The sequence below is a fragment of the Stegastes partitus genome, unplaced genomic scaffold (assembly GCF_000690725.1).
Source record: "Stegastes partitus isolate 25-593 unplaced genomic scaffold, Stegastes_partitus-1.0.2 Scaffold22, whole genome shotgun sequence".
NCBI classification, from domain to species: domain Eukaryota; kingdom Metazoa; phylum Chordata; class Actinopteri; family Pomacentridae; genus Stegastes; species Stegastes partitus.
In genome coordinates this window covers 1,341,800-1,353,435 of record NW_007577753.1, presented here as the reverse complement: position 1 = coordinate 1,353,435, position 11,636 = coordinate 1,341,800, and the positions used below count along the sequence as shown (strand labels likewise).

At 42.6% G+C, this 11,636-nt stretch overlaps 1 protein-coding gene across 1 annotated transcript; it reads left to right on the top strand.

Annotated features, from left to right (window-relative positions):
* Positions 1–2,104: 2,104 nt before the first annotated feature.
* Positions 2,105–11,290, top strand: mcm7 (minichromosome maintenance complex component 7). Its single transcript, XM_008295315.1, has 15 exons — positions 2,105–2,294; positions 4,695–4,774; positions 5,498–5,662; positions 5,796–5,920; positions 6,005–6,185; positions 6,272–6,409; positions 6,514–6,663; positions 6,837–6,951; positions 7,062–7,193; positions 7,559–7,642; positions 7,946–8,157; positions 8,262–8,527; positions 8,728–8,896; positions 9,989–10,098; positions 10,667–11,290. The coding sequence occupies exons 1-15, from the start codon at positions 2,264–2,266 to the stop codon at positions 10,890–10,892; spliced, it is 2,184 nt and encodes a 727-aa protein (XP_008293537.1). The 5' UTR covers positions 2,105–2,263; the 3' UTR covers positions 10,893–11,290.
* The last annotated feature ends 346 nt before the right edge of the window (positions 11,291–11,636 follow it).

Genomic DNA, 11,636 nt, shown 5'->3' with positions numbered 1-11,636 from the left:
AAATCCAAACTAAATGCTATTCAGAGACAATAGCAGTTCTCTTATTCATCTTTAATGTCTTTTACTGATTTCTTGCTTTTTCCCAGGCAGACATGACCGTGCTATTTCACCCAACAATGCCTAGTAAATGAATGAAAGTTAAAAATCCCCAAAAGGAATACATTTTTGAGCATTTCCTGCATTATGTTGATTTTTTTTAATGTATCAGTGTGTACCTATTCTGCAACAACAACACAACACCAACACAACATTATTAATAATAATAATAGTAATAGTAGTAAGATAAGTAGTAATATAAGATGCCATTATTTTCCTATTTTCGCTATTATTGTCCTGATCTCTTGAAAGGGGAAAATCCCACAACAAACTTATTAACCCTGGCTTCTGTAGAGGCAGGTTAATGAAAAACAAGGAAGTTCAGTCTGTAGTTTGAAGTGGGGACTGGATCCTGTAATACTAGAATTTTGCACCCAAATGAATAAGAAGTAAAATGTACTGTACTTCCTGTTTTATAAAGACGGCCGGCCTGTTGAAATGTATAAAACTGTCCTTTAGCGGTTTTCAAGCATGGTTAAGATTTTTTTTTAATGGAAATTAGAAACCTATCTGATAATTGCACGTGGTGTTTGATTGTTTTTCATTAGTTCTGCTACAATTTTAAAACCCAGACAGTACGGATTTATAATTACATTCTAAATCACCTATGAAGAGGTAGGAGACAAGGATGAGCTAGAACGTTACTAATCGTGACAGTATGTTTTATTACATGAGGTAGGTGCGTCGGAGAGGGACGAGCACATCTAACAGGTGTGCAAAAACAGATTCCTGCACACTGTCTAACTTGCAGTCATAAATTTATGAGTGCAAAGTTTTGGTCCTAGACCTTCATCAGGCAAATAGAATGATTATTTTCCTGATGAAGGTGTGTGATGAGCCCAAACCCAAGACATCTTTTAAGTGGCCTCTGGTTCTGTCAACTGCTGCTGTGGGCTTTGCTGCCTACGTTAACAGGAACAACCTTCCAGCTTTCCTATGGGATCCAGCTGGACAGGATTAAAAAGCACCCGCCTGCAATGGGGCAAAATACATTAAAAAAATCAGTTTCGTCTGTGATTACTCTTTAGTGCTTGTTAAGCAAATGTTTGCACTAAACTACACGAATGTCTGAAATGGACAATATACTGATATAGTTAATGATGTAATTGCATGTTGCACTGTTGATTTTGTTTTGAGTGTATCATGACTACGTACAATGCATTTTTTTTCCCACATCAGGCAAATAGTCATTCTATTTGCTTCATGAAGGTCTAGAACCGAAACGTTGCACCAATAAATTTATGATTGCAAGTTAGACAGTGTGCATGATTCTGTTTTGTACCAGTATAATAACTACCAAATAGATAAGATAAGATATGCCTTTATTTATCTCAAAGTGGAGAAATTCACAGTGCTGCCAGCAGCAGTACACAGAGATACACACATACTAAAAAGAAAAATGTACATATAAGAAATAGTGCAAACATAAGTATAAAAATACACATAAAAAGGTGCAAGCACAGAATATAAACATGAGAATATAAAATATTTAAAAATGTCATGGAATAGTTCAAATAACCAATGTAATATAAAGAAATACTTCTAAATATGAATGGGTATTGTTTATTGTTACATTAAACATTGTTGGTCTACTGGGAGCAAAGCTGGTTGTAGAATCTATACTAATCATTTTTTATTCTTTTCCCATTAAGTTTTACAGGATAAAACTGTGTGTAGATTTACATAGTACCTTTATCTTAAAACCTACAACACCATACTAACTGTTAGAAAAACACCTTTACTTTCCTGTTAGTATCATGTCCGCCACAAATCAGCAGCCTGAAGCTTCACTATAGGAGTTCCGGTGGGGTAACTTTCACCCTGTTGACAGTTGTGGATGAAATCCAATCATCTCATTTCGCGCCATTCCTGACAAACAGGGCGGAAGTTCGCCGGGTCACGTGACAAGCCGTCGCCCGCAACTTTCGCGCCACCACCAAATCCCGCCTCTCCGCGCGGAACGAAGCGACGCGATTGGCTGCTGGGGACGTCAGACTCGCGCCACTTCGAGCACCGGGAGAGAGACTGCAGGCTGCGAGTGAATGAATACTCGTCTCCGGTGACCGTAAATACCCCAAACCGTGAGTTTAAGCTGCGTTTTCGGTTCACTGGGACCTCAGAAGTTTAAAAACTAAGTCATCTCACCTGAAGCTCAACGCGTGCAGCCATGGCTCGTAAGGATTATGCGGCAGAGAAAGGTAAGGAGTTGTCTTTCACAGTAACGGCATGGCAGCAACAGGTTGGCCCTGGAACTTTTTACTAGAAGTGTCTCTGCGATGCTGTTTTAAATTGGTGAATGTGCTCCCTGGATCATCAGCATCGTGTCGAAAGCCGGATAATGTATTTGTTTAATCTTTATTCAGTATGTTCACTCTTACCTAATAACGTTATGAACTCCTAATTTTCCTTTTAACTTACTTTCCTTAAACACAATCTTTTGTAAAATATGCATGTTAGTGTGTGACTAAACAGACGTGCTGCAGCATGGTGGACTGCTGCTAACTCACAACTTGCACTAACTTGTGTAACTAACCTGCTGCTGAGGAGTGGAGCATTGTCTGTGGGCTGCTGACTGACTGCGCGGTGACCCGGATGGATCCTTAAACAAAGGAGCAGGCGCCACTCAGCAAGCACATGTCCACCAATAAACCCAGCAAACGGGACCCTTAACGAATCGTTACCCTAACGTCTCTCTTTCGGGTTTTAGGGGGTTTGTTTACAAAACAAATGCGATTTTCTTGTCAAATTCTATAATCTTACAATCAGGAAACGTTAGTGTTTATTGAGAAGTGAACGGTTGATGAAGGCACACCGGGTTTTATTATCAACAAATAAAGCTACAAAGTTGACCGCATGTGCTTGTTTTGTTCCCTAATGTGTAAAAATGTTCAAACTACTTTACGAGTAACGTCCTTGTGGAGACATGACGTTTGGCATCTTCCTGCACAGATAACGTTATGAATGTGACAAGTTCAACAAACCGATGTTGAGTTTGAAGGTTTTTGCTAGTTGCATGATTGCCTTGCAGCATAAACATTTTCACACAAAACGTCAATAAGTTAACCGGCACCTTCTTTTTAAACTATCCAGGTGTTCGTTTAGCACTTGTTTCGGGTGTCTGAAGCGTCCACAAAGTGCTGCACCAACTGTTAGCCTGTTAGCCACTGCGTTAGCTCTCATTAGCATCACTGTCAGTTAAAGTTACCTCGCTGCTTTGCCTTTTTAAAATAAAATAATTTTAAAACATGAATAAAATAACAGCTATAGAATGGGCTGCTGGCTCTGTGTCTGGCTACTTGGCAAGGCTGGTTTGTTTTCATGACATTTTTTTTTGTCTTTACGCTTTATGTTACCCAATCTCTAAACTAGCATTTACCATAACGTTACCTGCTGCTGATATCCACTATGATAATATGGACGTATTTCGAAAGCACGGTAGTTAAAGTTTATATTAGTGCTTGAGTTTGCAACTCTAATAGATGTTGCAAAACCAGTACGTAAAAAAATCGTTCGTTTTAATATTCTCTTTCCCCCTTTTTTCTTTTTGTTTTTTGCTTCTCAGCTAAAACCGAAACTTTACGAGGACCTGAGTCACCGTCTAATCTGTGAATTCGACAGCCGCATCAAACCGACCGTTAAACGTTCCAAGTTTTAGTCGGAGTCAGTGAGCCGTCAGAAACCAGACGTGTTACACATTAAATCAGCCACTTCTGCTTACCGCTCAGTGATTATGTTAAGACCAGTGTCTGTTACTGGCGGAGGCTGCCTGTGCTCAACACGGCGGCTAACCTGAGCTAACGTTAGAAGATGGCTGGCCGTGGTCTGAAAACAACAGTCGGGACTCTTTTCAAGAGCGGAGGAATCGCGGAGGGATATCGGAGTGACGGGGCACAAAAGCCATGTGCTGCTTTGTTTACAATAACATCCTCGAAGAGAGAAATAATAAAGCAGAGCCGCAGATTTCCTGCTACGGCGTCAAAGTAAGTGGAGTGTTGCGATTATCACGCGAGGGCTAGTTTCGTTCCCCGTAACGTGGAATTGAATATTGTTTGTAGTTGTGTCTCTTTCGAGAAGTGGGGGATATTTTCCTCAAAAAAAAAATGGACACTGAACTGAGCGCGCCTGTTGTTGTTGTTGTTGTATTTACATTTTCACCCTGAAGCTATCTGCGGCGCAGCGCCACTTATTTCGCTGTAAAACTGTGATAGTAGCTACATCCGAGCGGAATTCGCTTTATGTTTTTGCACCAGTGGCAGTTTGCGCTTTACTGTAGGCAGTAGTGACTCATCGAGATTACAGGATGCCATGTTACTCAACAAAGGGGGTCGTCGCAGGACAACAAATTAGCTCCCAGTGTGTAGGCCCGCTGCTGGTGCTCTTAATCAACATTTTCAACAGCTTTAAACTTAGAAAACCGCTGTAATATTGAAACAAATCAAAAGGTAACTTCAGTAAACAATTGTTTCTTTGTGTGTGTGTGTACAGCTAACAATCTCCACCTAGTGTCTGCTGGATGTGGCCTGTGTTTTTTTTCCCCTTTTTTTTCCTCCCTGCTGTGAAATAATGCTGAAGGTGTTTTTGTTTTTGTGTTTTTGCAGAGAAATGCAAAAGGTTCCTGCAGGAGTTTTACACAGAGGATGACAATGGGAAGAAGGTGTTCAAATACGGAGCTCAACTTGTAAGTAAAGATGCAATAAAAATGGGTTTAGCTGTCAGAGTTGACTGTTGTGGGCCTGACTGCTGATGATGGATTGTATTGACATTATCACTCTAACCTGAATAAATGTGGTGGGGGGTGCTAATGAGCGCTGATAGATTTGGGAGGGAAGTGAAAAGACCAATTTTCTTTTGTGCTTTAAAATTGTGTTTCGCTGAACTTTTAACCCTTGGACATAATTTTTCATCAGTTATTTTACATTGGCTAAAATCTAGAAACATAAATATTGTTGTTATCCATCTCTGAAGACTGAGCTAAGTATGATTTCAGTGCCGTTTGTCTTTTAGGACAGATGCACTAAAATTATCTGGTCAGATTTTGTGAAGGAACCTGTAACATTTTAATGCCAGTCTAGATTACTTTGTATAAATTGGAGATGGGGCATTGGTCTTGGTTGACCAACGCTTATCAGCTGCACAACTGCTTTGTCATCTGGATTTGAGAGTGGTGCAGTAGTTCCTAATGTAGCTACTGTATGAAAGATGGAAAATGTCTGTATATGTTAGCCAAAAGTGTAGGTCATTGTAATGACATTAGACATACATTTGTAACTGAATTCAGTGCCAAAGCCTTTTTATGTTTGAGGAAGTGCAGAGGTGTCATTGTCACGTTATTGAGCAGTACCTGCAGTCAAAGTCATGTCACTGTTTAGCAGCTTGTCTAATTACTTGTCTGTGTGTCCAGGTGGCCCTGGCCCACAGGGAGCAGGTGTCTCTCTTTGTGGAGCTGGACGATGTGGCAGAAGAAGACCCTGAGCTGGTCGAGAGCATCTGCGAAAATGCCAAACGCTACACAGGCTTGTTGGCTGATGCCGTCCACGAGCTGCTGCCTGAATACAAAGAAAGAGATGTATGTAGATCCTCACCTTGAATAACATGGTTTCCTAGAGTACAGTATGTCATGTGGGTTTTCTAAAACTAATTAAATTTCCTGGCATTATTACCAGCTTTACATATCGGTTTATTCAATGTTTCATGTTAAGGTTGTGGCCAAAGATTCTCTGGATGTCTACATTGAGCACAGGCTGATGATGGAACAAAGGGGTCGTGACCCTGCGGATACTCGAGACCCTCGTAACCAGTACCCACCTGAGCTCATGAGGAGATTGTAAGTTGACTCAGGTTTTGTGTTGAATTTGATTACGTGTTTTTAATGCATGTGTGAATACCTAATTTCCCGTCCTATCCACAGCGAGCTGTACTTTAAACCACCGAGTACCTCTAAACCCAAAGTGGTGCGTGATGTTCGAGCTGACAGCATTGGTCATCTGGTGACGGTTCGAGGCATCGTGACCCGTGCCACTGAGGTGAAACCAATGATGGCTGTGGCAACGTACACGTGTGATCAGTGTGGCGCTGAGACCTATCAACCAGTAAGATTGGATTTAGTCATCTTATCATTTAGATCCTGTGACAAGATCTATATTTTTCATCGTAATGTCTTCTCCTTGTCCTTCAGATCCAGTCTCCCTCCTTCATGCCCCTCATCATGTGTCCCAGCCAAGAATGCGTTACCAACAAATCAGGAGGTCGACTCTACCTGCAAACCAGAGGCTCCAAATTTGTCAAGTTCCAGGAGCTGCGTATTCAGGAACATGTAAGGAACCACATACAGTGAAATCCTCACTTGTTGTCATCACTTGTATTCAGTTAATTCAGTCAGTTCCTATTTACTTATGAGTTCTGTCTGATGTCCCACAGAGTGACCAGGTCCCTGTTGGTAATATTCCAAGGAGCATGACCATTTATGCACGAGGTGAAAATACTCGTCTTGCCCAACCAGGAGACCATGTAGCCGTCACAGGAATCTTCCTCCCTCTGCTGCGCACGGGCTTCAGTCAGGCTGTTCAGGTAGTCTCCAGTTTCAGATCACATGGTTCACAACTCTGAACTCAATCCTGTCTGTAGAGAAATTCACATAATAGAAACTTTTCTTCATTGTTGGTAGGATGTGTGGTTTAACACACAAATTTAAAATACATCTCTATCTTATTTTAATTTGGTTTTGGTCTTTTTTTTTTTAGGGACTCCTGTCAGAAACATATCTGGAGGGTCACTGCATCACACTCATGAACAAGACGGAGGACGACGTGCTCGGTAACGAAGAGCTGAGCGAAGAGGAGCTGCGCAGCATCACAGGTCAGGATCTGTGTGTTGCACATGAGTAAAATGGGAATAAATTAAAAGAATGGCAAAGCAAATACTTGTCAGCCTTGTTTAGCAGCTAAAGTAACTCTCATCTGTTGCAGATGAAGGATTCTATGACAAACTTGCGGGTTCGATAGCACCAGAAATCTATGGACATGAAGATGTAAAGAAGGCTCTGCTCCTGTTGCTGGTTGGAGGAGTCGAACAGGCTCCCAAAGGCATGAAAATCAGAGGTGAGCACAAACACATGCCCCTTAAGCGCTGACTAAACACACAATCAGTAAGATCATATGGTTTTCTGAAGGAAATAAAAGTTGTTTGAAATTCTCTGTGGCTACTCTTTGACAAAATATTGTGTTGTTTTAGGTAATAAAATTTTAAGTTACATTTTACCAAAAGCACTTGTACAATGATCAAGGCTTTTGAAAGATAGTTTGATTAGACGTTTGATTCAGTAAGAGTTTCACTATGTTTTCTACATATCTTTCTCCCTGTTAGTATGTGTGGTTGTATTTATAGAAGGATTCACCCTCATGAAATGTTGTCAGAAGTGCAACACTCTTCAATCTTCGCTCTGTTTTGGTTCTTGTCACTCAAGGCAACATAAATATCTGCCTGATGGGAGACCCAGGAGTCGCCAAGTCCCAGCTGCTGTCCTACATTGACCGTCTGGCCCCTCGAAGTGAGTCATGTTTGCTGGAGTAAAAGTCCTGTATCTGGTTTAATATTTTATCTAGTAAGGCATTTCTTTTCCATTAGGCCTTGCTCTGTCAAATTTTAACTTTTGCCGTTCTGGCTAGACGAGAGCTATTGTCTGGTTTTATGCCAAGTTTTGAACAATTCATTATGTGGAGAAAGCATCCTGTGAATTACAGTGTTGTACACTATTGAATGTCTGGGGTTATAGAAAAACCTTTAGAAATAGTGATTTATTCTGCCAGTGTTTGATCCACATTAATTTAATCTCCTCCGCTCTGGTATTCAGGTCAGTACACGACAGGTCGTGGGTCGTCTGGTGTCGGTCTGACTGCAGCGGTGATGCGTGACCCCCTAACTGGTGAGATGACCCTTGAAGGTGGAGCCTTGGTGCTGGCTGACCTGGGCATCTGCTGCATTGATGAGTTTGACAAGATGGCGGACGCCGACCGAACAGCCATCCACGAGGTGATGGAACAGCAGACCATCTCCATCGCTAAGGTAATGTTAATAACTGGCAGAACCCTAATTGGATTACCTGTCTGAGACTTTTAAACCTAATGCCTGTGTAACATCCCAACTAATGCCGTTCCTCTCCCCTCCAGGCTGGCATAATGACTTCCCTGAACGCCCGTTGTTCTATTCTGGCGGCAGCTAACCCTGCCTACGGCCGCTACAATCCCCGGAAGAGCATTGAACAGAACATTCAGCTGCCGGCTGCTTTGCTCTCCCGTTTTGACCTGCTCTGGCTCATCCAGGACAAGCCAGATGCTGATGCTGACCTGCGCCTCGCCCAGCACATCACCTATGTCCACCAGCACTGCCGCCAGCCTCCCACTCACTTCACTCCCATTGACATGAAGCTGATGAGGTGATGATTTGCATTATTTCAAACATTTTTACTGCTCTGTCAAAGTATTTTTATCACTTTTCAGAAGACTTTTGTTCCTCATAGTTCCAATAAATAAATAACAAAAGGGACAGCGAGGTTTCTCAATATTATTTCAAACCTACAGCTGTGTACTAGACAATATTGCCTTTAACTAAATCATAAAATTAATTTCCCTTCAGGCGTTACATCGCTCTGTGTAAGAAGCGGCAGCCTGTGGTGCCCGAGTCACTGGCCGATTACATCACTGCAGCTTATGTGGAAATGAGAAAAGAGGCTCGAGTCAGCAAAGACACCACCTTCACCTCCGCTCGTACCCTCCTCTCCATCCTCCGTCTGTCCACTGCCCTGGTGAGAATCATGCATCCAGTCAAGTCAAATGGCTTTCACAACCACGTGCACCAGTTCAAACTCCATAACATGTCTAGAATTTTTATCAGACATCTGTTTTCTGTAGCAATGGAGCACTATTATGCATAGACTCCAATTATATATATTTAAATGGTACAAAAATATATTGAATATGAAAGTGTTTGCATCGATGTATGTCAGTTCAGTGTGCGATAAAGTGCTTACAGTGCAGGTAGTGATGATAACCTGGCCTACTGCAGTGTGAGCACTTCTTTCCTACGCTGGACAAAAGCTCTTCAGTCGGCCAAACCAGCATGAAGTCATCCTCACCAGTGACTTTGTAACAGCAAATGCATGTACTCGTAATAACTCAAGTGCTGTGAAGAAGGCAGTGTCGTGAACTTGGTCGTTTATGGTCTTGCCTCGTCTCTGCCTCTGGTTGTCAAAAGTGCTGTTTGTGCAGGTAGCAGTCATCCACCTACTGCAAAACCAGCACTTCAGGTGAACAGGTAGGCAATGTGCTGCACGCAGACGTCCACAAGAGGGCAAAACGCTGCTACGACCGCACCTGTGTCGAGAGAAAACTGCTGTAGTTGTAGTGTCGACAATACAGTAGCGCCACAGCTGCACATCAGCCTAATTCTATAAATGTTCTGATGACTCATTTGATAATTTATATCTTCATGACCACGAGGGAGCTGTGTTCTTAATGTTTTTCCTGATCCTGGCCAGCTTTGCAGGGTGGGCAGTCAGCCTGTGTGCGTTAGGAGCAGCTGTGCAAACCCATGCAAAACTGACCGTGGCCAGGGCTGTCATCAGTGTTTCCTATATAGAAACTTGAAGTATTGAAGTTTTTTTTTTTTATTTAGCTGTTGTGTGTGTGTGGTGTTGTAATTTCAACCCCTGTAGAGAGACTAGCTGGTGTTGAGAGGCGGAGACTTGGGCAATTGCCGGCCATCCCAGAGGGCATTGCACTTGTCTCGGTCTGACAGTGCCGGCACAGCGCAGCCTACGTCGAGATGGGTGTAGTAGGATATTTGTTTACTTGATCAAACTTAAAGCTCAACACTGCATCCACTTTCCTTCCTATAGGCTCGACTTCGCGTGATGGACACTGTGGAGAAGGAAGACGTCAACGAGGCCATGAGACTGATGGAGATGTCAAAGGATTCGCTACAAGCTGACAAGTCCAGCACCACAAGGTTGGTGTTAAAACTCGAACCCTTCATAATGATGGCACTCGGTCGGCTCAAACTTCATGTAACACGAGTGACCGGATGTGGTCCGACCCAGAATCCGCTTTATGGGTTTCTCGTAGAGCTGTAACAGTAGCTGGAGGAAGCTGTAAAACTTCTCTGGGTTTTTATGGAGCTCTGTTCACATGGCAGCATGTTCACTAAAACAGGCGTCGAGAATAGTGGCGCATTAACACCCCGACCATGAACTGTTCTCTCATCGGTGCCTTGAAGCCTCTTGCAGGGTTTTTTTTTTAATTACTTTGGAATCTTAAGCGATTAATTTTTTCAAAAAGGAGTTTAACCTTGTAAGACATTGCCATTATTTCCTTTTTTTTCCCTAAGAACTGAAGATCCAGACCACTATTGTGTATTATACCGTTGGAGCCAGTAAACTGCTCAGAAGTGGTGTATTTCCCCCCACCTCCCTTCATGTGAAGCAGACTGTGTCTACAGATTCCAATTTAGGCGTTTTGTATCCAGTGTTCCTCTAAGGCTTAGAAGTCTCACATCATTTCCAACTCCTTCTGTGCAGGACCCAGCGCCCGTCCGACGTCATCTTCTCCCTGGTGCGTGAGCTCGCCACAGAGGGCGTGGTGGGCCGCGGTGGAGCCGGCGGAGTTGTTCGCATGGCTGAAGCGGAGCAGCGTTGTGTCTCTCGTGGCTTCACGCCCGCACAGTTCCAGGAAGCCTTGGAGGAGTACGAGGAGCTGAACGTGTGGCAGGTCAACCAGGCCCGAACCCGTGTCACCTTCGTCTGAACAACCCAGAACACTTCTTCATGCACGCTTTGTTTCAGCCACCTGAGGGGAGAACTCTTTATTGTCGGCTTTCTACAGACTTATAATGGGCCTCTTTATTTTTTTCTCCTCCAGCCATTTCTCGCGCAAGTCAAGAAACGTGGGCTTCTTTTAAGCGAGACTTCCTGCTGTTGGAGATCCGTAGCTTTTTATGTTTAAGATTCCTGTTAACCAGTAAAGCACTTGTAAATATGTATGTCAGAAGTTGGTATTGTGTAGTATTATCTGCAGTTTAGTGCTTAAAGCAGTTGACATTGAGCATTTCTGTACATTTTATACCCTTGAAATGCAAGAACAGGCAAGATACACTGTTGAGCTTTGTAATGTCACAGATATAATAAATTGTTGGTTCACTGCTATACTTGTCGTTCATTTTGACGTGTGCGCTCATGAAATGGGATGAAGTGTGCTGCAGTCACATTGGCACACCTGGTTTGGTCGTGGAGCGGCCTTGCAAACGGTGCAACTAACAATTATTTTCTGTCTATAAAAAGGGGAAAATCACAGCTTCTGTTTTCAAATAGCCTGTTTTGACTGTCCAACCCAAAGATACTGAGTCATGTTTTTTTTTGTTTTTTTTTTTTTTGGAGCAGCAAAATTTAGATTGTTGGTATCTAACAGTTCAAGTTGTATTAAAACCACCTAAGTAAAAACTAGGGTTTGTGTCAGATGAGTAAAAAGCAACTAAATTCACTTGAAAATTGT